We start from the raw sequence: 27493 nt of genomic DNA, 5'->3' as shown, positions 1-27493 counted from the left end.
CAGCAAAGGGCTACCAAGATGATTAGGGGACTGGAGCACCTCTCTTATGAAGAAAGGCTGAGGGATCTGGGTCTCTTCAGTCTGGAAAAAAGATAACTGAGGGGGAATCTTATCAACACTTATAAATACTCAAAGGGTGGGTGTCAGGAGGATGGGGCCAGGCTCTTTTCGGTGGTGCCCGGCAACAGGACAAGGGGTAACAGGCACTAACTTGAACACAGGAAGTTCCACCGAAACATGAGGAGGAACTTCTTTACTTTGAGGGTGGCAGAGCACTGGAACAGGCTGCCCAGGGAGGTGGTGGATTCTCCAACTCTGGAGACGTTCAAAACCTGCCTGGACGCGATCCTGTGTAACCTGCTCTAAGACGACCCTGCTCTGGCAGGGGGGTTGGACTAGATGATCTCCAGAGGTCCGTTCCAATCCTATGATTCTATGATTCTAAACAATTAACATTAATAATACTAAAGAACTGATGTTACTCCCAACAACAATATAAAATACATGAGGATTTTACTCAGCCAATTATATCAGCAGGAAGCTGTGCACTCCCAGCAGTGGACAGTAAATGTCAGACACTACGAGCCCTGCAGCTTCGGGAGGAAGGGAAGGGCTCAGGGATCTGGCACCAGGGCAAGGAGTTCTCAGGATCGCAGCCATCACAGAAGAGAAGCAGCTCCTCAGCAAACCTTCTAATTTATACTGAATTATATATCTTATCATATCATATATTATATCATATTCATGATATGAAATAATCCTGTTGCCCAGCCTGTGTCAAGTGCCGGGGTCTTACTCCTCCTCATCCCTGCACCTGGCAAGGCTCAAAAATAACAAGACCTTGAAATCTGCATACCACAGCTGGCTATAAAGTAAGTATTTTCAGAAATTCAGACACTAGAGTCTTCTAAAAATGCAGTTTTCCCTAGCATTAGAAAACACCTTACTGAAAAATTACTGAAAGAGAAATTAATCCTATGTCGCTCAAACTGGGACACTCCTTTTACCACTCAATTTATGCTCACTAGAAACCAACTTTTAGGTCCTAACCTAAAAGTCGTTCAAAATTTTCTGAAGTTTTAATTTGTCCTTGTGGACCACTGTACCCAAACTCACATGGTTATTATTTGCTCATTTTGCTCACCTGTGGTGTTTAGCCCTGAAGAAGTCCAGTCTTCTAAGACAGGTTCTCTATTCTGTAGATTATCCTAGAAGCAGTACCTATTCCTAGTTAAAATAAGCTGTCCTGACAACAATGCTGAACAGTATTTTAGATGAAGTTTCATATGAGGTTTGTACAAATGGGGTCCCCATTTGAGTCCTGTTACATATATGGAAAAATAGCTCTAGGAGAAAAAGATAAGATTCCTGTGGTAAAAATATGCCTTCCCAAACTTTGGAAACTCTTTCTGAGGACTGTGAGTGACAAGGCTTCCACACATCTTTTTTGGTTAACGTAACCACTGAAAAGATTATTTTCCAAGTTGTTTCTTTAAAAGTTACCTGCAAAACTGGTGAAGTACACTTTTCTCTGCATTACTGGGAGTGCAGAAGAATGCAGGGGTTCCCTGTTACATGGATAAAACAGTAATTGTACACGAAGACTTACACCAAATAGCTTACACCAAATAAATTCTTAAACTTTATTGAAAAATAACATCAGCATTGGATATCACAACACCCAGATAATTACATTTACCTTGATGTTTGCACTATTAGCCTGTTTTTGTAGGTTTATTATTTTGCAGTAAAAATTCTCACTGTGATTATTTTTCATGTACTCTCAAAAAAGAAATATATTTTCACATTTCAACCAACCCACTAAATAAAATACAGTTCATCACAGAATGCTGAAGGTGAGATGAAATTTTTTATTGACTATACAAGAGTTGAATGGCATGCCTACAGATTCAGAAACACAAAGGAGATCATAAAAGGTTTTAGAGTGATCAGTTCCATTCAGTTTTGCAGGATGTAGTTCACTATCTAAATGAAAGATTTGGAGTGATCTTTTAAAACAACTGGGAAACTGAAGCTGAAACCCCTGCAACTCTACATGTCCCATATATAATAATTCTAGCTGTGAAGTTCTTCTGCTTCATGAATCCAACCTTACTGAAATGAAAAGAGATGAACCACGGATTTGCCACTCCTGAAAAGTCAATATGAATGCTCCATTGGTTTTCAAGGAGTAATTTTATCAAATTCTAAGTCAAGACAGGTTTGTAAATGCTCTACTGATTTTAAATGAGCTTTTCTACAAAGCTTGGTTCAGATGCAATACAATTTTTTCTTTGCAATTAAGGGAAGATTTTTATCACAATAGCCTAATTTATGATTCCCTGGAAAAGTTCAAGTAAAACCAATGGAAGAATTGATTATATATATATATATACTTATATGAATTTTACGTGAGCTGCTCCCAGTTGCTAACACTCCAGATTCAGTTATGAAAAAACAACAGTGTCTCTTCTACTTGTGCAATGCCAACAACAGTGGCATGTACCCTGCTGGTACCACAGGATGCTCATCTGAACCAAAAGATGTAGTAGAGAAATAAAAATTGGTTATGAGAATCATATGGGTTCAGATGGAAATAGAAAGATGGCATCATACAGAAAACTAATGTGTTTTTTTTTTAATCCTGCAATTGAACAGTAGTTTACAGTAAAGTTCAAGTTTTAGTCACGTCAGGACTCTATTAATTGCTGTGATACTTGTTTATTTTGCTAGCCTGATCTATCTCATAAGATCATCAGCTATAAATTCAAATAGCTTTAATTCTCACCAACAATAGAATGACATTATTTGGAAAAAAGGCAACTTATTTATCCTAACTCCAGGCATAACACAGTAAAGTCTATAGCTTCAGAAAAGGTTTCTGATTTTTCCTTTGTAAAATTTTATAACTTTGGAAAGTATTCTGTCACATTGAGAAAAATTTAAGAAAATATCATTAAGAAGTGTAAGAAAAAAATGTCACAAATCTAAAACCATGGACAGAAAACATACAGATGTCTAAGGAAACCCAAGGCTTTGGTGCTTTTCGTCCTAATTAAGCCAAGTTTTGAGGACTGAATATGACTTAAGAGAGTGCTGTGTTTACACCACTGTCTTTTACAGAGAAATACCCACATGCATAAAAGACAATGGTACTGTGGAAAGCATTAAATGGCCTCCATATACTTCATCCTTTCCTATCCTTTCAAAAATAATAGAGGCTCAAACTTAGAGGGACTTCTGAGTCACAGAAAGAAAGGTCAACAGGACATAAACTAGATATGACTCTCTACTTCTACATAACAAAATGTGCATATTTTTGACCAGATCTGCTCTAGATTTTCTAACTTCTATGCTTACACGATTAGTTGTGAGTTCATCCTTAATACATAAAAACTCCCAGTTGAGCAACTAAGCATTAGTAGCATTACTCAGCATTTAAATTTCTCAAGCAGTTATTAAATAATTTAACATTTATCTGCCTTGCTATAGAAGACTGATTTTATCATACATATTAAATATTTCTCTGTATTATAACTATAAACTATAGAACTATAAATACAACATTCAACACCACAGCTTTGCTTTTAGGTTAATCATCTTCTTAGAAGAATGCATGTAGAGAATGCAATACGTTTAGATCTGAAAACAATACCACAGGATTTATAAATAAAAACTTGAAAGAAAGTCTAATGTCTCGTTACTCATTTCAGTAATGTAGGCTTTGAAACACAATTATAATACAATAATTCTTGATAAAATCACTGCACTTCCATTAAAAAATCAACCGCTCTTACATGTTGCAATATATCATAATGATACCTAAATTGAAATGAACAATTCAAACTAAGAAAAAAATCTCAAATCATATTCAGAGAAGAGGCTGTAATCTCATGAAGTGTTACTTTTCACTGAAAAATTACTAACATCTGAAATAATTAAGGATGACAACCTTACCAATATGAATTACCTACCTTTTAAAAGACAAAAGCATATACTGAGATAAATTAGTTCTTAAAGCAGCTTTGCTAGAATGAGCAGAATTACATGAGGAAACAATGCGGACTTGGCTCTGGTTGAGGATTATCAGAATGATGCAGTATCCTTATAGTTACTTCTTTTTACCTTTTTCACAGTAGAAATTGTGTAAAATTCTATGAATACGGATTATATAAAGTATAATTTAAGGCTTACTTTATTTCACTGAGCTTTAAGTACTTCACTCCGTGAATAGGTACAATGTATTAAAGAAACAGGAAGCATCTGCTCCAGGCTGTACGATCCTGAGGACATAGACTTTTCTCACTGTGAATAAAAATAGACTCCTGTTATTTCTTAGTCAGGGCAAAACACACACTGCTCTGGGGCCCTGAACACTTAACCTGCTTAGGGTAAGTCTCTTCTCATTCCAGCTGCCATAGAACCAACATTTTCTAATGACTTAACCCTTCTGAGAGAAGAAACAGTTCTACATATATGACATTTAATAATACAGAGTTGTTAGCAGTTCTGTTCCTATCATAATCAAATAACAAAATTTATGTTATGAATTCTTACTGTCACAACTTTGCTGTCTTTCATAACTCCCCTTACACAACGGAAAGAACAGTCAGCTGTTCAGAATAGGGTACCATCCTTACGCATGCTAGCTGCATTATCCACAACTAACTATACTGCATTTGCTTTTGCTCTCTTCATCAAGTCTAAATGAGGTTAATTGAGTCAGCCGGTCTGGTTTTCTCTCCCAATGTGTTTATGCTGGAATAGTCACATTGACTTTATGAGAGTTAAGTGACACATTTCTACTAAATTCAGTTGATGGACAATTTCAATTTCCTTCTTCTCTTCCTCTTCCCTGGAAGGTACATCAGCATATCTGAGCAAAACAGTACTGAACAATCACAGAGGTTATTACATTGCCTACAAGTCATTAAAAGGCTCTCAGGTGTAAAGCTCACTAGAAAAGTAAGCCTGTAGAAAGATTTCCTGTCTTTTCCTTTCTGGCTTGCTGTTCCTCTTGCACGGCTCCTCCTTGAAACTCAGTGACATGCATTTCCCTCTTCTGCTGGCTTCTCTATGCTTCCTTCGCTTTCTATTATGCTTCTGTTCTTCCACCCCTTCCTCATGTTTCCTACACATTTGTCTCTTTGTCAAGCTCATCTCTGGCTTCTGTTTATCCCCATGACTTTATTCACATTAAGGCCATTCAATCAAGAGGTCTCCTGCTGACAAATATAAAATATGTAAGACAATCTCCAGAATTTTTAAGAATTCAGACAGAATTTCAAATACCAGAACAAACATAAACCCAAGCAACTAATTATATTTATTTACATCCTAAAGCAACCTATACATGGAAAATTATGAAAATGCCTACACATACAAAAGCCCCATTCTAATAGCTCCCATATTTCACCCTATAATTTTAAACCTTTGATTATTTTATCTCACAAAAAAATCCCAACTTTGCTTTATGGTTTGCTTTTGAACGTTTAATCATAAAAAAAATCTCTTAACTTCAAAACAAACTCACACTAACTGTTACGTCAGTCTCAAATAATTTTTCATTTAATTTCTCATTCTTGTTCTATAGTTTTCCTCTAAGAAAACTAGCATTGTCTTACCTCCTAAAATCTCATTTCAAATTTTCCTTTTCTGTGCATCTTCATCCTTTTTTTGTCGCTAATTTCTGGTTTTGTCTCCAAGTAGATCTTTGCACTTTCCTCACTATTCCTATGCTTTACTTTCATGAGTTCTTGACTCCTTTCCTCTCTGTCCTGCTCTTTCTAGTAATTTTTTTGCTGCAGTCTCCTCAGTCCACCATGCATACTATGCTACTCCATCAGCTTCTCCTTTAGCGTTACCTAATTTCCTCATTAGCATAACCATATCCCAAAGAGGACGTTATTGCCTTCTAAATATCTAGCTTTCTTTTCCTTTTCCCCTCAATAACTGCCCCTTCTCACATCCTCTTTCAGACTCCAGGTCAAGAAATTTTACACACTTTTCTTCGCTTTATATTCTAGTCTCCAGACCATGCTGCCACCTAGGCAGTGTGCCAGTCCATACTGCCACATGCCATCTAGAATCACTCCGTAGCAAAGTACTCTTCCTAATCAGTAACTCCTGTGCCAGCGACCTGGCCTGCTTTTCTGCTTTTTGTAACAAACTGATCCTCTTTCATTTTCTTTCTCCATACTGAAGAACGTTTTCTGTTCTAGGAAGTCCATCCTGCACTTTCCATCAAGTCTCCCTACCACAAACTGATGCTACCTCCCTAATGTGGTAAAACATATCCCATTTCAGAATTCTTTAGATCTTTTTTCCCCGTTGCAAGAGACATTTACTGCTTGCTTCAACAGAAAGGCTGTATTCTGCAAATAGGATTATAATGAGACTCTGTTCCTTCTAACGTAGAGGTGGAGCATAACTAAGATGAAGCCGAAGACAGCTTGATTTATCCCTTTTTTCCAATATGACTATTAAACCCCATTCTTACTGTACTCCTCTGTGTTAAATCACACAATGGTAGGGGTTGGAAGGGGCCTTCGGAGATCACCTAGTCCAACCTCCCTGCCAAAGCAGGTTCACCTAGAGCAGGTTGCACAGCAATGCATCCAGGTGACTTTTGAGTATCTCCAGAGAAGGAGACTCCACCACCTCTCTGGGCAGCCTGTTCCAGTGCTCTGTCACCCTCAAAGTAAAGAAGTTTTTCCTCACATTGAGATGGATTTTCCTGTGTTCCAGCTTGGGCCTGCAGCCCCTTGTCCTGTCGCCAGGCTCCACTGAAAAGAGTCTGGCTCCATCCTCTTGGCACCCGCCCTTTAGATATTGATAAGCATTGATGAGATCCCCTCTCAGTCTTCTCTTCTCCAGGCTTAACAGACCCAGGTCTCTCAGCCTTTCCTCATTAAGAGAGGTGCTCCAGTCCCTTGACCATCTTGGTAGCCCTCCACTGGACTCTCTCCAGTACTTCCCAGTCCTTGAAATGAGAGGCCCAGAACTGGACACAGTACTCCAGATGCAGCCTCACCAGGACAAGGCAGAGGGGGAGGATGACCTCCCTCCACCTGCTGGCCATGCTCTTTTTAATGCACCCCAGGAGACCGTTGGCCTTCTTGGCCACAAGGGCACATTGCTGCCTCATGGTCATCCTGTTGTCCACCAGGACTCCCAGGTCTCCCTCAACAGAGCTGCTTTCCAGTAGGTCAGCCCCCAACCTGTACAGGTGTACTGGGTTATTCCTCCCTAGGGGCAGGACCCTACACTTGCCCTTGTTGAATTTCATTAGGTTCCTCTCCACCCAACTCTCTAGCCTGTCCAGGTCTCACTGTACGGCAGCACAGCCTTCTGGTGTACCACCCACTCCTCCCAGCTTTGTGCCATCAGCAGACTTGCTGACAGTATACTCTGTCCCCTCCTCCAGGTCGTTGATGAGTATGTTGAACAAGACTGGCGACAGTTCTGACCCCTGGGGAACACCGCTAGTTACAGGCCTCCAACTAGACTCTGCGCCGCTGATCACAACCCTCTGAGCTCTGCTATTCAGCCACTTCTGAATCCACCTCACTGTCCTCTCATGTAACCCACACTTCCTAAGCTTATCTATGAGGATGTTGTGGGAGACTGTGTGAAAAGCCTTGCTGAAGTCAAGGTAGAGAACGTCCACTGCTCTCGTCTCATCCATCCATCCAGTCATGCCATCACAGAAGGCTACTGGATTGGTAAAGCATAATTTCCCCTTGGTGAATCCATGTTGACCACTCCCGATAACCTTTTCTTCCTCTACATGCTTAGAGATGAGATCCAGGTTCCATCACCTTTCCACGGATAGAGGTGAATAATCATGGAATGTTTCAGTGAACCCAAGAAGACTGGGGATGAAAGATCTTGAAAGGTCAAAAGACATTGAGGTGCTGGAGCGCGTCCAGAGAAGGGCAACAAAGCTGGTGAGGGGTCTGGAGAACAAGTCTTATGAGAAGTGGCTGAGGGAGCTGGGGTTGTTCAGCCTGGAGAACAGGAGGCTGAGGGGAGACCTTATCACTCTCTACAGCTACCTAAAAGGAGGTCTCTTCTTCCAACTAACAGGTGATAGGACAAGAGGAAATGGCCTCAAGTTGTGCCAGGGGAGGTTTAGACTGGATAATAGGAAAATTTTTTACACTGAAAGGGTTATTAATCATTGGAACAGGCTGCCCAGGGAAGTGGTTGAGGCACCATCCCTGGAGGTATTTAAAAGATGGGTAGACACAGTGCTTAGAGATACGGTTTAGTGATGGTTTTTGTCAGTGTTAGGTTGATGGTTGAACCAGATGATCTGAAAGGTCCCTTCCATCCTAGGCAATTCTATGATTCTATAATTCTATGTGTACTACAGCTTTTGAGTCTGAGCCTGTATTACAAACTCTGAATTTGTGTAAGTGGCAGTTTGGTGACATGCTGTGGCTGTGGCAGTAAGGAAAGTTGTGGGCTATCACAAGAGCAGAGATAGATTAGCAAGAATGAAGAGGAAAGGATCAAATTGGCAGAATAATTAAGAAACTTCAAATTGTTCACATGCCTTTTCACACGCTCAATACCCCAAAATCAAGTCTGAGGTAACTCAAAACTGCAGTGGAAATTCTTAGACCTGAAAGTAAAATAGAGGAATCCTTGCTACTACAATGTGTCATAGAAGCTCTGTTTGTGCAAGTGGCCTCTATAGGTTCCTCTGTGTGTGGATGGCGAAGTAAGCTACCAGACAACAGCAGGACGAAGAGAGGAAAAATACATGCTGAGAGACAGCATCTGAAAGCCTCACAAGAACTCATAGTGGTCTTGGAGCAAAAATTGGTAAGCTCAGGGTACCAAGGAGGTTCTGAACCTGACCAAGGCCTCCAGCAGGAACTGGCACCCATGATGGCGCATGTAACCCACACCACACCCAAGAAGGCAGCGGCGGCTGTAGGTGGACAAAGATTACAGGGCAGCATGTGTAAGCACATCTGCTGAAATGAGGGACCTCCTGTGTGACTGTGCACAGCTGCCTGGAAACCCCTGGAGTGTGGGTACGAGGCCCTGCTCTTGAGTAAACCTCTGGGGTTGGCCTCTCCACTGCTGCTCCAGCTGTGAGTCTGTGCACTGTGTTCGAGTTTGAAGTAGAACAGAAACAACTTTCTCTTCAGTAATTTTATTTCTTAGCTAGGCCTCTTCTAACTCTCTGAAATTAACAACATGTTGTGTCAAAAATGGTTCATTCTCGGAGTGGTATGACCAATGTTTACAGTTTGTACCAAGGAATGGTATGCAGAGAGGCTCTTGCTTATACTTATTGCTATAACAACCAAGGTCAGCTAATTTTGTTGTTTGCCCCATTGGAGAGTCAGAAATGGAAAAGCATACAGGGGTCCCACCTGCAGGGAGGAGCGGACAGGACAGGTGACCCAAAATTGACCAACAGGGGTATTCCATCCCATCTGCCCCATGCTCAGTATAAAAAGCTGAGGGATCAAAGGGTCAACTCTCTTTCTTTGATGGCTGACATCCGAGGAGGACCCTGTCTGTTCATCTGCCTTTGATCCCGATCCGTGTGTTCCTGACTCCATCTGTGGAATCCAGTTCCCACCCGTCGCTGAGTCCAGTCTGGGACTTCCTCAGTGCCTGCTGGCGATGTCATCTGGGGAACTTAATACGGCTTTGTGTATTTGAATCTATTTCATTATTTCCTTTTTATTTTATTATTAATAATTCATTAAAGTAGCTTAGTTTCTTCAAAACTCGTAAATCTCTCTATCTCTCCTCCTCCTCTCTGTGTATGAGAGGTTGGGTTGGGGAGCATCTGTCGCCGGCCATTGGCCAATTTGGCCAAAACCACAACACACTGCATGAAACAGAAACTGCATATACAACGCAAACAGTTGTCTGATATTAATGATAAGTCTAATAAACAGTAATAATAAATGGTCCTCGAATAACTGTTGGTTGTAATCTGTTTCTTTCCCTGATTCAGTACCCTATCAGTGATATTTAGAGCAGCTGGTACAAAAAAAGCCATGAAAGTACATAGGTATCACTTGGATCTTGTAAATCTGCATTTTAATCTAGCTGCCAAAGTTGTAGACAATAAAGCTGCTCAGATTTTCTCACAAAGACACCCATTATTGCATCTCCTGGTTTCTTGCAAGCCGTGTATCAGATACATTTTTATGGTATTTTACCAGGTGTGCTGGTTTTGGCTGGGAGGGAGCGAATTTTCTTCATAGTAGCTGGCACGGTGCCGTGTTTTAGATTTGTGACCAAAGTCACGTTGGTAACAGAGGGATGTTTTGGCTGTTGTTGAACAGCGCTCACACAGGGTCAAGGACCTACCAGCGAGTAGGCTGGCGGTGTGCAAGAAGCGAGGAAGGGACCCAGCTGGGACAACTGACCCCAGTGACACCCAGACCGTAGGATGTCGTGCTCAGCAACAAAATCTGGGGGAAGAAGGAGGAAGTGTGGGCTGTTAGGAGTTACAGCGCTTGTCTTCCTACGTAACCTTTATATGTGATGAAGCTCTGGGTTCCTAGAAATGGCTGAACATCGGCCTGCCGATACAAAGTACTGAATTAGGTCCTTATTTTGCTTTGCTTGTGCACACAGCTTTTGCTTTACTTATTAAACCATCTTTATCTTCACACACGTTTTCTCACTTTTGCCCTTTCTCTCCCCCATCTTACTGTGAGGGAGTGAGACTGAGTGGCTGTGTGGGTCTCAGCTGCTGGCTGGGGGTAGCCCACAACAGCATGGTAAGTCCTCATTTTTCTGATGTCAACTTGCAGAATTACCCAATTTAGAAAAATACAGTAAGTCAAACCCGCATCAGATTTGATGTGTAAACGAGGCTTGCTTTTTCTTGCCTTGCCCCACGTTTTCAGCTATCAAACGTAACAGGCACAGCCAGACTTAATCCGTATTTTTTGTGTAGAGCTAAATCTGGCTGGGTCGAGATTTTACGTCTTCAGAAACGCTGGGATGCAGGTTTCACCAATGGACACCGTTCTCCTTGTGGCCTATGGATACTCCGCCATTCTTGTAGCGCCTGCCAGCCTCCGGGCCGGCCGGGCCCAGGCCGCAAGCCTCGCTGGCCCCAGAGGCCATGGAAGCCCGCCCCGAGAGGGAGCCGAGGAGACGGTCCCGCTCGGCCGCCATGGAGACGTTAACGGTCCCTTCCCGCAGCGCGCGCCAAGCCTTCCCCACGCCCCCTCCCCGCAAGGCCTCGCGCCAGCCGCCGGCCGGGGAGGGCGCAGGGGGCGGGGCCGGCGGGGGGCGGGGCCGAGCCACCCCCCCCGCCCCCCCCGGCCTAGTGGTGTTGTCGCCTGACGGCCGTTGAGAAGAGGGGGGAAGAAAAGCTCTCGCGAGATCGGCGTTGGCGCCGTGACCTCCATGTGAGAGCGGCGGCGCCTGGTAAACACTCCCCGGGGCTGGGAGATGGCTCCCGCGGGCGCCCGTTAGACCCGGGTCCGCCGCGGCTCCCCGCCAGGCTCCGCCTCGCCTTGTGGTGGTGCTGCCGCCCCCGGGGGAGGGTTGGGTGGGTGGGGGGGGAGGGTGGGTTCGCGGGGCGGGTGATCGCGAAGCGGTGGGGGATAGGCTCGGCTCGGCTGGGGGGGTCTCCTTCCCTCTCCGCGCCCCTGTGAGGGAGGACGGCGGCCCGGCGGGCGGGGAGGCTGGCGCCCGTTCCGCGGGATTTGAAAATCCTGCCCCACCGAGCCGAACAAAGAGCGGGGGAAGCGCCCGGCCCCCTCCCCTTCTCCCTCGCACGCCGCAGACGCGCACCCGGGGAGCGGACCCCTTCTCCACCGCCTGCCCCGGGACGTCCCTCCCTCCTTCCCCGGCGGCTGGCCGAGCGAGTGGGAGAGCGTCCACCATGTGGATCCAAGTCCGCACCATCGACGGCACCGAGACCCAAACCATCGACGACCTGAGCCGCCTTACCAAGATCGAGTGCCTGCGGGAGAAGATCCAGGAGACCTTCCGCGTCAGCCCCGACCGCCAGCGCCTCTTCTACCGGGGCAAGCAGGTGAGGCGGGAGACGCCGCTACCTGGATGGCACGGGTGGGGAGGCTGGGGGTTTCCCCCTTCCCTCTCGGGTTCGGCTCTTTGTGCGGCCCGGCGCCGGGTTCCCCATCCCCGCCCGTCTGTCCACCTCTGGCTCCGGCTTTTGTTTACTCCCGTCCCGTCGGGCCTTGAGGGAGGCGAAGGGGGGGCGGCAGGCAGCCGCGGCCTCAGGCCTGACAAGAGGCTCCGGCGCGGCCGTTCCCCGCGCTCTCCTGCCCGCCTTTTCCCCGGGGGACGAGCCGGGGCCGTGGAGGCCTCTTTGTGTGTTTGTTTTCCCACCTGAGCGGCGGGAGGCTCCTCCCCCAGCCCCCGCCGTTACCGTGCCGAAGTGACAGGGCGACCGGAGGGGGAGGAAGAAGCCCCTCCGCTCTCAGACACACACACACCCCCACCCCGATCCCGGTATCGTGCTTCCCCCTATCCCCTGCTTGGGCGGGGGAACGGTATCGTGCTTCCCCCTATCCCCTCCCTCCACGGAGGAACGCCGCCCGCGGGGCCCGCACGTGGCGAGGGGGGGGGGGGGACGGGACACGACACACACGGGACGCGGGCGGGAAGGCGGTGCGAAGTCCCCGTGTCCCGTCAGTACCCGCTCGGGTCGGTACGGCGCGCCCCTCCCACGAGTAACGGTTTTCGGGGCCCGCCGGGTATGAACCCCTCCCACCTCCACACATGTCGGGGGGGTGAGACGGACACATGGCGGGCCGCGGCCTCCCGGTGCTCCCGCGTGAGCGGGGTCCGTTCGGGCGGGCACAGGCAGTGCGTCCCGCTCCTCCTCGGCCGCTCCTCCTCGGCGTGGCCAGCGGCGTGTCACGGGTGGGCTCCGGGCAGCAGCTGGCAGTCCGGAGGGGCCGGCGGGGGTCCATCCAGGCTGGGATCCGGTGTTACCGGGGTGAATGGCTGGAAGCTTGCTGTGCGACAATACTTTCCCCTCTGTCCGGTGCCAGTTATGTTTTGATCCGAATACATTGCCTCGGGCTGCATCTTTGTTGCTGAAGGGTGTTAACGTTTCCAGTTGCATTGCATAAACTTTGAGGTGTACTCAGTGCTGGAGTCATTCGGTGAGGCGCAGATGTGGCCTGGCAAGGAAGGTATCAGATGTGTGGCGTGTTTCTGGGAGTGTGGCTCTTAAGATGCACCTTCTCACATTGGAGGAGTGTTGGAGTGTTCACCTAAGCCGTGTAATGCAAGACGGTGAGATTTCTGCCTCAAAACAGGTGAAGTGTGTATCTTTACAAACAAGGGGGAAAAAAAGTAAGAAATAGGGATCTGGATCTAGCTATGATTAGGAGGTAAGCATTAGTGGCTAGATGCTAAGCCTAGATTGTGAACCCCATAGCAAATCAGCAAATTTTTGTGTTCTGCAGTTTGGTGAGAGCGAGCATTTGTGAGGACGTGTCTGTTAAGACCGTGATGAACAATCTCATGTTTCTCTGAAGGGACCAAATCAAGGAACATCAGCCTTGAAGTTGTGTAAGTTGTTTAGCTCTGGGCTATGCCAGCACACTTCTTTCAGTGCAGAGCTTGATGTGGGACGCAAGTTTTACCTGAGAAGCAGGGAAGATAAGCCAGTAGTGACTTGTGCTTTTATATGTAGTCTGTCAGTGTCAGACCAGTTAACTTGAACTTTTTAGTTAACAGATGTCTTGCTTAAGAAAGCAGAATAATGAAATATTACAGCTGAAGTTGCCTACACAAGCAGCATTTGTGAGTTTAGTACTTAGTTTATCCAGTTCAGGATACAGTTGGGATTGTGTTTGGTGAAGAATTAGGGACTTCTTTTTCACTCATCATTTATGTCCATTTTCTTGCAATTATCATAATTAATTCTGAAGTTTGCTTGATGGTTATAGATCGCTTTTCTGATCCCATGGTGCTAGTAAGTAGAAAAAAGGTCATAAGGATTGCTCTTGCACAAGTAAAACTGGATGTTGAGAGACATGAGCAGAGGAAACAATAAACAACTTCAATTCTCTCAGTATTGTGATAAAACTAAAAAAGAATAAAAAAGGGCATTTCAGTTAAATGTGAGATGAATAGAAAGCAGTTATACCGAGGTGGGCAATATGGAAAAACAGAAAATTCCTGCATGTGTTGGAAAAGTCATTATCTAGTCCAGACTCTCTTCCTGTTTTATCTGTTTAGCACTCAGTATGGTTAAATCTGTGCAGTCTGCTGGTAGAATTCGGATCTTGCTATGGAGTACTGCTTACTGTAGTCTCCCTGGGAACTCTTAGGAATATTTGGATCTTGCAAGTGATGGCTACCAGAAGACTGGCTAAATAACCTCCTTTATTCTAAAAAATAGTATGTGTATGAGGTTACAAGGGTACAGAAACCTAAGCAAGTCACCATATATGGGCTGAATTTCAGGAACTTTGCATTCTTAGCTTGCAGTAGAGAAGGGGCTTCAACTAACATGTTGAGCTAGAGCCATTATTTTGCAGTTCTTCAGAGGTATCCATGTCCAGTTAACATAGTTTATGTGGTATACTCCAATTTGCTGTTGTCTGATCTTCAAACACAAATGCAGGACCTTAAATGAGTAGTACTGCATGCTTCTGCTCCTAAGGGTTGAAATACCCTAGAACTACTGATGAAAACGTAGTGTTGTGATTAACGTAGTATTTTGTAGTACTGTTTTTTTTTCTTCTAAAACCAGGAAAAGCAATACAGGAAAAAAGCAACACAGAAAAAAGCAATACAGACTGGTTTCTGGTTTTTATCTCTTACTGGTACTACATGTGGCACTGAAAAGTGAGCAAGGTAGTATTACTTTATAACTTTGTCTGGTCTGTGAGGACAGCCTGGACTGTCTGGGGGTCCACACTTCTGCAGAACTGAATAACTAACTGTTGGCCAGAGAACTCAAGTCATTCTGTACACTGAGGTAGAACTTTCTGAGGAAAGGGAGTAGTACTGTATGCCTTTACCGCGGTGCAATAATCTAGTCTGTGGCTAGCCAGAGAAGTCTGTTTTCATTGTTGAAGTTGGATCATTGGCTCGAAGGAGTTTCTTGGAGGGGCACAAATATTTCCCTATGCTATAATAAATCATATCTTAACCTCGCTCCACCATAGGCTATTCTCATCTAATGCTTTATCTGTGCTGTTTTATGTTAACTCTGAGTAAACTCGTAAATTACACGGCATTGTGTGGAGTTGGTCTAAAATTCAGAAAAGCAAGACAACACGGTCTGTCTTCTGGCAGCATACTCTCTGCCTGTCATAACTGGAGAACCTATATAGCAATTCTTGATGAGAGTAGAAGTTCTTGATTTCATTCATGAAATTGAACGAGATACAGTAGACAAATTCTTGGCATGTTGACCCACCAGAGCAGATTTTCTATAGGACCAAGCTATAGTTGTGGGATTTCTAACTTTCAGCTATGATGCTGGAAAAATTAAGCAGTAAAAATACGTTGGAGTTTATTTAAATTTGAAACTTGCCAGAGAACTTAAGGTTGTCCAGAAGACTGTAGGGGTATTAATACCAATTTATGTTTCACATAGAACTAATAGAACTAAATGTGTGCACTGTTATATTTCAGCAATATGAATTGTTTATGGGATATAAAAAATATCTTCTGTTGGCTTCTTCCATCATCCTCTACCACCCTGTTGAAATTTGAATTCAGTGAAAGCTTCTAAGTGGCTATTGTTGTTACAGAAGTCATCATTTAAAGTGGCTTTTCCATAGTGCTTACCAGAGTCGAAGGACATCGGGGCCCAAACACTTCTTCCCAGTATACATAAGAGGCAGAGACTGAAATTGCTTTTGAAGTTATCAGTCTTGTTAGTGAGGAAGACCCCAAACCTTTTTCATGGGAGACCAAAGTCAGCAGGTGGAAGTGAGAGTGGTGAAGCCATTTATTCACTTGATGTGAAAGTGTTGCCAATCAGACTTACTTCATTAGAAGAAATTCAGCTCTGCTTTTACGCACAAAAAGTATGGCAGCATGTATCGAGTCACTTAGCTGTGCAAGTTGACTCAGTATAGTTTGTCAGGCCCACGCTGTGATGTCCAAGTGCTTAGGGTTTTGTTTCAGTAAATTTAACTGAAACGGTAGAGGGGTAGGAGGACTAGAGGAACTTTAGTTTTGTACGAGAGCAGCCTTGTGATAAAGCAGCCTCAGTGAAACACAGTTATAAATCTGGCAATAGGACATACCTCGGTTTACCTACAGCCTTTCTTATACAAGACCTCTTTAATTTCTGCTGACCCAGACTGGCATTTGAGCAGTGGAAAGAATCTTGTGTGAATTCAAGCTGCTAAGTTTCAGGTTTGTAAACTGTATGTTTTAAGGGCTTCTTAAATACTTACAGCTTGGGTGAATTTCCAGAGGGACAGAAAAGCATTTTTTCCTGGAGTCTTTCCCCAAAGCATGGCAGTGCTAAACCTATTCATAAAACAATCGAGTTTCTTAACATAGGCTCTTCCCAGCTTTATTTTGTTTGTAAAATTGCAGACATTTTCAGCTGCAGCCGTCCAAACCCCATCTGCTTCAGGCAGAATCTGGGTGTGAGAAATCTTCAACTGGAGCAGTTCTAGAGGAACAATTTGAAGAAGCTTTAGAAAGGAAGTGATTGCCATTCTTTGATGAAGCTGGTAGAAAGTAGCTCGATGAGAGAGAGTCATTTGGAGTCTCCAGGGCAGATATGATGAGTAGCATCATATCAGTATTCCAGAATTCCTGAAACATTCATGGACTATACTTTGAACTTAGCTGGCAGTAGATTTGGTATCCCTATTAACAAGTTTTTTATGATTGTGGAAGCTGTTTACTTCTTGTTAAATTTTTACTGTAAAGCCACTGATGCAGCTTACCATTCCTTGGTACCATTATCTTTGCTATTGAAAGCACCTAAGCAAACTGATGGAAAAGCTGAAGCATATGTGGAAACAGAACACTATATTATTTTGTATGTATGACTTCAGTATTAGGAAGCTGGAAAAACATAATATAACCTGTAAGAAATTGCATCCAGATTTAAGGCTATATTTTGTGGCATGTACATTTATTCATGTAACCTAGTTAGGATAGTTTAGTACTTACACTTTTAATCTGCAAGCCCTTGGAAACAGAATGTTTCTTTTTATAGTAAAAAAACCCCACAGACTCTTAGATGCAGAACACACTTGATGCATGGCCTAGACTGACAACTAAATGATGTGGATTTCCAGTGATGAAATGTGATCAAATGTTGATATAATTTATAGTGATGGAAATTATGAAATGATTCTCTTATTTGAAAGCTGTTAAGTGGATCTCCATTCCTAATCATTTAGCGGTTAAATTAACTGCCCTGATATACTCGGCTGTTGCATTTATTTTTTTAGACTTTTGTTGTTGATTACAGAAGGTTCAGATAATAACAAGTTCTTCGTTACAGGTATCCTTACAAGCTGCAGATAGTCGTTTGTGCACCCTGGCACCACTGTTGCTGAACTTCAGTTGCCTGTGCTATAGAAGCCCATACCATCATACAGGAGGTACTTGACCACTCTCATCTAATCAGCATAGAGATGGATGAGTCTTTTCATGCTTCTAAGGATTTCAGTGCAGCTTTTTATTTCGACACATTTTTTACGAAAGTGTCAGGTAATCCTAAATATCAACCAGAAGACACTATGAACTTTTATTTACCTGATTGGAAGACTCCTGAGAACTGCAACAGAGGAGAAACCTTGCTGCTTTAACTTAATCTTCCAGCTAGAAGTTAATAAGCAAGTGTTCCTTTAATGGGATTGAGAGTTGCATCCAAGAAGAAAATTACATATCTAAATAAACAGGCTTTTTCTGTGTCTCACCCAGTGATAAATGAAGAAATAATCTTCAAAACCTGAACTTCTTATTAGAAAGGTTAACTTTGAAGAGGTACAGATTTGAACCCTGTACAAGTCATAGAATCATAGAATCATAGAATCACTGAGGTTGGAAGGGACCTTTAAGATCATCAAGTCCAACCTTTAACCTACCCTGACAAAAGCCACTTCTAAACCATGTCCCTAAGTGCCCTATCTACCCTTTTTTTAAACACCTCCAGGGATGGTGAATCCACCACCTCCCTGGGCAGCCTATTCCAATGTTTAATAACCCTTTCAGTGAAAAAATGTTTCCTAATATCCAATCTAAACCTCCCCTGACATAACTTGAACCCATTTCCTCTCGTCCTATCACTTGTCACCAGGGAGAAGAGGTCAGCCCCCATCTCTCTACAACCTCCTTTCAGGTAGTTGTAGAGGGTGATAAGGTCTCCCCTCAGCCTCCTCTTCTCCAGGCTAAACAATCCCAGCTCCCTCAGTCGTTCACGGAATCACGGAATCTTCAGAGTTGGAAGGGACCTCTAGAGATCATCTAGTCCAACTCCCCTGCTAGAGCAGGATTGCCTAAAGCACATCCCTCAGGGCTGCATCCAGCCGAGTCTTGAAAATCTCCAGAGAAGGGGACTCCACAACCTCCCTGGGCAGCCTGTTCCAGGGCTCTGTCACCCTCACCATAAAGAAGTTTTTCCGTGTATTTGAACGGAACTTCCTATGTTCTAGCTTGTGCCCATTGCCCCTTGTCCTGTCGCTGGGAACCATTGAAAAGAGCCTGGCTCCGTCCTCCTTAAACCCACCCTTTAGGTACTTGTAAACATTAATCAGGTCCCTGCTCAACCTTCTCTTCTCCAGGCTAAAGAGTCCCAGCTCTTTCAGCCCTTCCTCATAAGGGAGGTGCTCCAGTCCCATAATCATCTTGGTTGCCCTTCGCTGGGCTCGCTCCAGTAGTTCCCTGTCCCTCTTGAACTGGGGAGCCCAAAACTGGACACAGTACTCCAGTTGTGGCCTCACCAGTGCAGAGTAGAGGGGGAGAATGACCTCCCTCGACCTACTGGCCACAGTCTTCCCTATGCAGCCCAGGATGCCATTGGCCTTCTTGGCGACAAGGGCACACTGCTGGCTCATGGATAATTTGCTGTCTACTAGGACCCCCAGGTCCTTCTCCTCAGAGCTGCTTCCCAGCATGTCCGCCCCTAACCTATACTGGTGTTTGGCATTCTTCCTTCCCAGGTGCAGGACCTTACACTTGCTTTTGTTGAACCTCATTAGGTTCTTCTCTGCCCAGCTCTCCAGCCTGTCCAGGTCACGACGTTCTTCATAAGGTTTGTCCTCCAGACCCTTCACCAGCTTTGTAGCCCTTCTCTGGACACGCTCCAACACCTCAATGTCCCTCTTGTAGCGAGGGGCCCAAAACTGAACGCAGTACTCGAGGTGGGGCCTCACCAGTGCCGAGTACAGGGGGATGATCACTTCCCTAGTCCGACTCACCACGCTATTCCTGATACAGGCTAGGATGCTGTTGGCCTTCTTGGCCACCTGGGCACACTGCTGGCTCATATTCCGGCTGTCAACCAACGCCCCAGGTCCTTTTCTGCCGGGCTGCTTTCGAGCCACTCTGCCCCAATCCTGTAGCACTGCATGGGGTTGTTGTGAGAATCACAACATTGGTTGTGATGGTTGAGTCTCATTGGTTGAGACTGAGAATGCCTGCCTTCACCTTGATCTTCTAAGTCAAGAAGTCTTTTCTTAGAGCTCTTGACTTTCAGTGGTTTTTGTGTTGGCACTAATCTTGAACACTGGAATCTTTTTTGGATTATAGTTAGTCCAGATCAAAAGGTAAAATGTGTTGGTACTGCCTGTATACTCTGCAAATAATTTTGTAGTAATGTTGTAAAAAACACTGTTTTGTTGGAGAATGTGGCCTTAAAATGTAGGCTTCTGTACATAATTTTAGTTACAGAACATCAGAAAAAGTGTGAATTTCTTCTTAGAGAAATCTAGTCTTGTTGATTGAGTATGAAGATGACTAATGTACATTTATCATGGTGTTTGTACTGAAATTGATGTGTAATTACAGACGGTGTCAGCAAAAAGATTCTCTAATTTCTTCCTGGGTTGTGTGGCTTTGTGTAGCATGGTAGACTCCCTCTTTATATGGAGAGTTGAAGAAGCACGCCATCTTCACACTGTGCTATGAACGAATTCGTTGGTTGTCACTATCATTGTAGAAAAGCCTTTCTCAGATACTGAAAGCTTCCATTTTCTTCCTTCTCTAGGAGTTCCTCTTGCTGTACACGTTCTGCTGAGTGCTGTGGGAGTCCAGATAAGACTATGATACCTATCTAGATTATGATTTATCGAGAGTAAGACATTTGATACCATTGGGTATTATTGTTACCAAAGACAGGCCTCTGCTTTGTTTGTAACCGTATGCTAACTAAAATGTTGTTTGTTTCCTGCTAACCTTCTTACTGTGTGAGAAAATAGTCACTGAGCTGATGATACAGATAGTGATAATGAGGAGACAGCCAGAAGTAGCTAATCACCAAGGACAGGATAACAAGAAGCAGTTAATCACTTCAAGGTTCTTTTATGCATCAAGTATGTACTCCTATACCAATTAGGACAGAGCTGTGGCTACTTCAAGGAACATCCTTATCATCCTCAAGAAGTTGGCAAACTTTCAGTAAACTTTTACTGTTCTGAGATGACTCAATATCTTAAAAGGATAATGTGAGGAAGGGTCTCCTTACCCAAACAACCACCGAGAAGCTCACGTTTGCACGGAAGTGTTTTGCTGATGCAGCAAAATTTAATACGCATGTAAATCTTGTGTATAAATAATGGGTGAGTATCTCCAGTAAGGTGTGCTAGATTTGTGGGTTTCCCCCCTAGCACCTGACGTTAAATAAAGCAATATCTCCTCTCTAAACTACTTCTGGTTTTGAAAGCTTTTATTTCAGGTAACATTATGACTACCTTTTTCCTTGGGTCCAGGGCAGATGATTAGCTGTTGTGCAACACACATAAGCAGTCAAAAGGAAACACGGTCTCTGGTATAAAGACTAATTTGTGTTACCTTGTTGGTGGGATTTTTGGTGGCATAACAGTCATGTCTTCAAATGTTCTTGTAGGCTGCTTTGAAATGTGAATCTCCTGGCAAAAAACTGACAGAACTGAGTCTTAATATGGACCATATTCTCTGGACGCTAATAACTTGTTTTGTTCCTGGTTTTTAAAATGTTGTGATTCTGTTCTCGTGGAGGGATGTGGATCTAGAGTCTGTCAGAACTTCCTTGTTTAGATGTTTTACCTACTCATGTAATGTATTCCATCATGATTTCACTCTAAAGAGTACTAAGGGAGAGAGAATAAGACAGAGCAATGATTTTTTTTTTTTTTTTTTAATGACTAAATTCTCCCTCTTGAAATGAGAGAATGATCCGGCATTTTCATCTGTTCATTTTTAATAGCAAGATGTGAAGTCCAAACTATTGAGAAATGAAAAGGTAACGTGAAGCTTGGAGAAGAGATTGTTAATGCTACGACTTTTAATGAAACCATGTAAATTAAAGTGCTTGTAGTGGCAAGCAAGAAACGTGTGTAAATTCTCAGTCTGTTTGGACTTTGCTTTCATTGAGGAGCTTGTTAGAGTGAAGGATGAAAAGCACTGATAAGAGTGACCTAGGGTTTAATTGGTATTTCCTTCCAAGCAAGATTTATTTTTATTTCCCAGTTAGGAAAGTAAGCCTTTATTATAGTTAGTTTTTGTATGATAATGGTAGTGGCCACTGTTTGGATGTTTGCTAAAAATGCCACCAGCAATAAGGAAGGGGGAGTTAGGAGAAAACATTCAGGAGTTTCAAAGTGAAAATGATATGAACAGGCTGCCTTTATGACCGCACAGTGTATGTGCAAAAACCTTGCTTAAAATGTGGAGGTAGTATAGTCAAGCCTGCACTTTAGAAACAGTCTTCAGTATGCATGTGAGAAGGAGCCACTAAACCTCATGGATGTGCAGTCTTTGCTTAAAGATCTTTGGATGTGGTTATGTGCCTTTTTATTCTCTTACTGTAATGGATTGCCTGCGTGGAGTTCCCTTGTGCAGAGCCAGGAATATCTTTTTGGATCCTCAGCAGTTACTGATACATTGCTCAAAAAATATCACCGACAGCAGTAGAACTGTCCTGTGTGCAAGAAGAAGATGGGATGTTTTAGTAGAATGATCTCTAGACAAAATGTTTTTTTTACTGAGCAGCATGTATGGGAGCAGCAACAAGTACTGTTGAGTTGCTTGAGGAGGAAGTGGTTCTCTTGGAGTTGCAGACACTTTGAGACAGCACATATTAAATGTTCCAATTCATATAAAGACAGTATGTTCCGTTATGTGGTTGGCTACCAAGTTCCCACTAATTTAACTTTCGTGTCTGTTGTAATTCAGACAACTACTTCCTCAGGAAGCAATTCCAGTACACAGTTATTGTAAAAACCTGATCATGTGCCTCCTAGTCTAAATGTCGTCGATACATGCATTTAAAGATTCTAGAACCCTGAAGCGTGTTCTTCAGATACCAGGTAAACCAGGTATAGGCTACAGTTTTCCACATGGAATAAAAAATATTGTTCAGATTCTCTTTCACCTTTGAAAGCATAAGCAAACTGAGCATGCTTCGTGAATGGCAGAAACCACACTTAACACATGAGTTAAGTGCCTAATGTCGTGTAGTAATTATTACTGAAATTTTCTTGACTGAGTTGGTCCCATTGGCCCAAAACTCGGTTGTGTACTTAAAAGCTGTTTTTGAATTTTCAGTTAGGCTTTTCATTACTAGATGCTAGTTGGAGATATGTTTGAATACTTCTGTAAAAATATTAAGTGGAATTCACAATTCCAAAAGCCTTCTTGCAGGCAGAAGAGGTTAGATTTGTACATCAGTCTTGAGATGGAGAATACTAGAAGTTCTGGAAGTTCACTTTGCTTGCTTTCAATGAGTACCCAGCTGAAAATTACAGGTTCTTGATTTCTTCAGACTAATTTACCCTCTGGGTAACTCCTGTACGTAACTCTTAACCAAGTTTTTGTACCAAACGTGAGCTTGAAGCCCTTTACCCTTATGGATTGGCTGTTAAAGAAATTTGTAGGGTGCATTTAATACTTGTGCACAGTAAAAGATTGCTGTCACTTAACTTTTCATTATACTAATTTAATTAAAGAGGTATTCTGCATTCATTGTAGTTTTTGTATTTTCATTGCTAGAGGTAGGCATTGCTCTAGTTCTTGGAAAAGAAAATGTCAGAAGATGCTCAAAGGCACACTAACATAAGTGATTAAAGGTCTTGACTCTCAAGTGTAATGACTGGATTAAGGTGACCTAGGAATTTATCCTCTTGGATCACCCTTTAAGATAAAAACAGTAGGCAATGTGTTCTTACAAGAATGATGATGTGCTTTCTTGGGAGGTCTCTGTACAGGCTGTATAACCCATAATGAGCATCTGCTAGGACTTGTAGACAAGTCAATGTGATAGTAATTGGTGAATTACTTGTCAGGCATGGTTTTTTCATTCCAAGTAATGTAGTATCATGCTGCACTCTGCGTGATCGTGCATGTTCATGTAAGTGCAGCTTCTGCATGTTTTTAAAGTCATTCATGGCTTGATGTTACAAGACAGTTCTAATGGTGATAGTAGGTAGGTATCAATTCCAGTATTGCATTGCTACAGCTACTCTTGTGTAGTAGTGTAAACACAGTGTTGTCTTACCTTTAAGTATTTATAAGAACCTTCTCTGGAAGTATTTTGAAGTTGACAGTGTCTTTAATACGTGATCTGTGAAAATACATTTGAAAGATTTAATGTTTCACTACTTATGGATATTTAGTATAGTGAAAGAGTGCTAGATAAAGTAAATATAGCTGCTCTTTAGTGTCACTTCATTCAGAATATGTTAATGAAGCCTGAAAGGCTTTTGAAGCATGCCAGTCATTAAGAGGAAGAAAAACTGAAAGTGAAATCTACTGCTAAGGAAACAAATGCATCTCTTTTTTTTTAATGACAGTAGCATCGGAAGAGCTAGGAAAATTTCATAAATGAAATTGCCTGTTCAGTTATCTTTGCTTTAGTACATGCTCTAATTGCCCATTAACTGACTTGAATGAGATACAGCTTGATTATCTGATACTTGCCTGATTACTTTTGTTCCTGGTTTGCACGTATAAACTTGTGAATGACAAGTGTCCTTAAATGCGTAGTGAATGATTAAGTTGATATGTAATGTTTCTTTCTTTTCTTTTAATACACTGTCCAGGCAAACATATTCTTGGGGAATCTTCTTAGTATCTTTATACAGCAGAATGGGATGAAATTGTTTATATTTTAATACAAGCAACTATTGTTAGAAGTGAGCATACCATGAAGCTGACTTGGAAACTGGTCAGCACGTCAGCACCTATTCCCCCAAATCTCTAGAGTGTTTTTTGATGAAATTTTCTACCTTTCTGGCTTGAATATTTAACTTGTCAGTGAGGTAATTTGGGACTCAATTCAGTAATTCTTTCATGAATTTTGATGACCTAGTAAGGCAGTGTTGGCTAGGAAATAAGTGTGTGTGTGTGTTGTTTTTGTTGGTTTTTTTTTTTTTTTTTGTGGGGTTGGTTGGTTTGTTTTTTGTGGAGTAGTTCTTGGTAAGAAATACTGTATTCCAGGATGGCTTTTAAATGCTAATTGTCTGTAGAAAGGAAGGTATTGTGCTTTTTCTCCTACTGTTTGTTAATATTGACATAGTCATAGGTCCTGATTTTTTTGCATCTTACACTGCTATAATAATATAATTAGAAAAGTCATCTTAGAGTCCCTGTCAAACTTGGAACCGAGTAGGAGATATTACTCTATCTGGAGGGACAGGTGCATTGTAAAAGTGATGTGCTTTGTTACTGTTTTTTCACTCTACTACTGTGAGGTTATGCCTTACTGGCCAAGATCCCATTGTTACGTTAACATCAGTATAGTATGAGTAATTCAAGAAACAACAGTTACACTAACATCAGTATAGTATCAGTAATTCAAGAAAAAACATCCTGTAGTTCTTTTTTCCTTCTGTGGTGGAATGGAGTTCTTAAACACTGATAGTTTTCCAACTTTGTTACTCCAGGCATTTAAATTGTCAGTGATGCAATAATGCTGGGCATAGGTATACTTGTAGATACGCAGATCAGTTCTTGTAAGTCAAATAGCATGTGAACTTGATTTTTACCAGTCGAATTTCTGTATTTCTCTACTTTGTTCCGAGAAACAGGCAGTGTGGCAGTCATTGACTTGGTCTAAATTCGTATGGTTGCTAATATTCTGGGAATGTGTTTTTTGCTCAACTATAAGCAGGTGTTCTTTCCCTCTCCCATTGCCCAAAACTACATCCTCCCTCATTTGAAGTATGCTTGTCGTAATCTTATCTCTGTTACTGTGCTTTCAGACTGAAGCATGACATTGGGAGTCATACAATAGTGTGTAGTCTTAAAATATTCCTGCAAAGAATACTGATTGTAAAAACAAAATGAAAAACCCTGAACCACTGGGTCAGGTAACAGAATGCAATTAATTATAAATTAATACTGTAGAGTGGACAGCTTTGCAGTCACCAGTGTATTCTACTGACCATGTAGGTCGTGTTCATCAAAGCTGACTTCTTTATGCAGGAATAGGTAGTCTGTGCGTGGTGGTGATGTGTGCATCATTAGAGAAAGCTGCTTCTTGCTCAAGGCCTAGCCTAGGTATGTCTTGCTTTCTGAACATGTTAAATATAACTATTCCTGGACAGATTACTTTTTTTAAATTGTCTTCCCTCCTACCCCTTCTCATGCTAACACGGAGCATTCAGTTGTGGAATGAAGATGCAACTTACTGTACCATCATAACCAATGAATAGATTGCAAAGACTAGACACAGGACACTTTTTAGTTGAGTGTTAACACTGGTTACCTAGTTTGGTAGATGATTCAGAATGTTCATATTTAGATTGTCACTGAATTGGCTTTAAACTTTAAATTGCAGTACCTCAAAATATTTTTCTGTGAGCCTGTGCATGGTGTGTCCTGACAGAAAGGGCACAGTGACAGAATTTCTTTGCTGTCACCTGTGTGTTGTCTACATACCTTCAATCTACAGGAGCAAGTTTATCCTTTTTTCTCCACTGTGTTAGCTTTCAGAAGATTTCCTCATACTGTAGGATTCTAGAAATTGCGCACTGGAACCTCTGGCACAGCTTGTCCAGTCTAATTGGAACAGAAAAATGGAGCAGAAGTTATGTTGTCTCCAATAACATCTAATGTATTTGTTATTTCAGAAGCAATCTATTTTGCAGATGTACTGCTGCATTTTTTTAAACATTTTGCAACCAAAAAATGGCTTGGTGGGGGAGTGAATCTTCACTGTGGGCCTGGTGCAGTGCTGAGAAGCAGTAGCAGCTTCAGAAATATGGATCTTCTTCCCCACTCCCCCACCCCCTTTTCGAATGTATTGCAGCGTGATTATTTGTCTTTGTTTTGGGTTTATGTGTACTTTGAATCTAAGAATAGCTGTTTTTAAACTTTTTAAATAATCTTAACAGTGCAAATACAAACTTCTTGTGGTGTGAAAAGCCCCCAAATCTGGATTGTCATAGGGCTGCAAGAACACTTCTGTCCCCTTTGTTAAAGAGTTGTCAAAAGCATAGGAACGTGTGAAATGGTGGGATGGGAAAGGTTACTCATACTTGTTTAAGTAGCTCACTACTCAGTATGAAGCCCTGGCCTAAAGCTCCAGACATACGAGGCAGTGTTGTTAGTCACCTGTAGAATAACAGTTGCTGCAGACTTCCATTTTATGACTTGTGTTCATTTCATAGTTACAGCATCAAAATCTTCAGTGCAGTTTCATCTGGTGCGTGTTGAACTGGTTGTCAGCTAAACAGGGGTTGTTCCCATAGCTGTTGACCAGACAGCTGGGCCAACTTTAATTACATGGAAACAAACTTGAGCGCTCCTGTTCACACACCACAGCAGTGCATACAGTAGTTACCAGCAGTAAGGAGAGTAATTTTTTTATATTTTTTTTTAACACAGGTCTTAAATTCATGGGAGAATAACTGATTCATTTCTTGAGTGTCAGCTTATGTCCATAGCTGTCCTCTGCCTTTTAGAGTTTTTTTGAGAAAGCAGAGGTGATGAAGTAAGAAATATTCCACCTTTGTCTATCTTGAGATCATTTTAATGTTACAGAAAAATATATTAGTGAGAAGCTGGAGAATTCCTTCCCTCCTCTTTTTTTTTTTCCTGTTCCTTCCTGCTCCTGCTATTTCTTATTGTATTGATACTGCCCGTAAGCTCATGAAAACAGATCTGTTTTAAAAGTCTCCTGAAATACTGATGTTGAAAATAGCACCTATTATGGAAAAAGGTCAGGTAATTTTTTCTTGCAAAAATAGTTTGGAAACAGGTGGGAGTTTTTCAGTCATGCACACTTTTCTCCCACTGCAACATGAAGTAAAACATAACTGACCAAATTCTAGTTGATGTCCCAAAGGATTGTGTTAAGCTTTTAGGTAAATTAAATCTCTACTTCAAA

At 42.6% G+C, this 27493-nt stretch overlaps 1 protein-coding gene and 2 long non-coding RNA genes across 4 annotated transcripts in view; 1 reads left to right on the top strand and 2 right to left on the bottom strand.

Moving 5' to 3' along the window:
• Positions 1-1030: 1030 nt before the first annotated feature.
• On the bottom strand, positions 1031-12088 carry LOC128902509 (uncharacterized). The gene is made up of 3 exons (XR_008463817.1): positions 11950-12088; positions 4195-4305; positions 1031-1568 (listed from the first exon to the last, which is right to left on the bottom strand). It is a non-coding gene; the product is annotated as an uncharacterized LOC128902509 (long non-coding RNA).
• The window catches only part of UHRF2 (ubiquitin like with PHD and ring finger domains 2), a 96912-nt gene continuing 80999 nt past the window's right edge, over positions 11581-27493 (top strand). For both annotated transcript variants that reach the window (XM_054185663.1, XM_054185662.1), the window contains exon 1: positions 11581-12034. In XM_054185663.1, coding sequence (XP_054041638.1) covers positions 11882-12034 — 153 coding nt within the window. In that variant the 5' untranslated portion in view covers positions 11581-11881. The remainder of the gene's footprint in view (positions 12035-27493) is intronic.
• LOC128902510 (uncharacterized) lies at positions 21286-26159 on the bottom strand. Its single transcript, XR_008463818.1, has 3 exons — positions 26044-26159; positions 23660-23725; positions 21286-22084 (listed from the first exon to the last, which is right to left on the bottom strand). It is a non-coding gene; the product is annotated as an uncharacterized LOC128902510 (long non-coding RNA).

This window comes from Rissa tridactyla, chromosome Z (assembly GCF_028500815.1).
Source record: "Rissa tridactyla isolate bRisTri1 chromosome Z, bRisTri1.patW.cur.20221130, whole genome shotgun sequence".
Lineage (NCBI taxonomy): Eukaryota > Metazoa > Chordata > Aves > Charadriiformes > Laridae > Rissa > Rissa tridactyla.
This window is presented reverse-complemented; position numbering and strand designations above follow the sequence as displayed.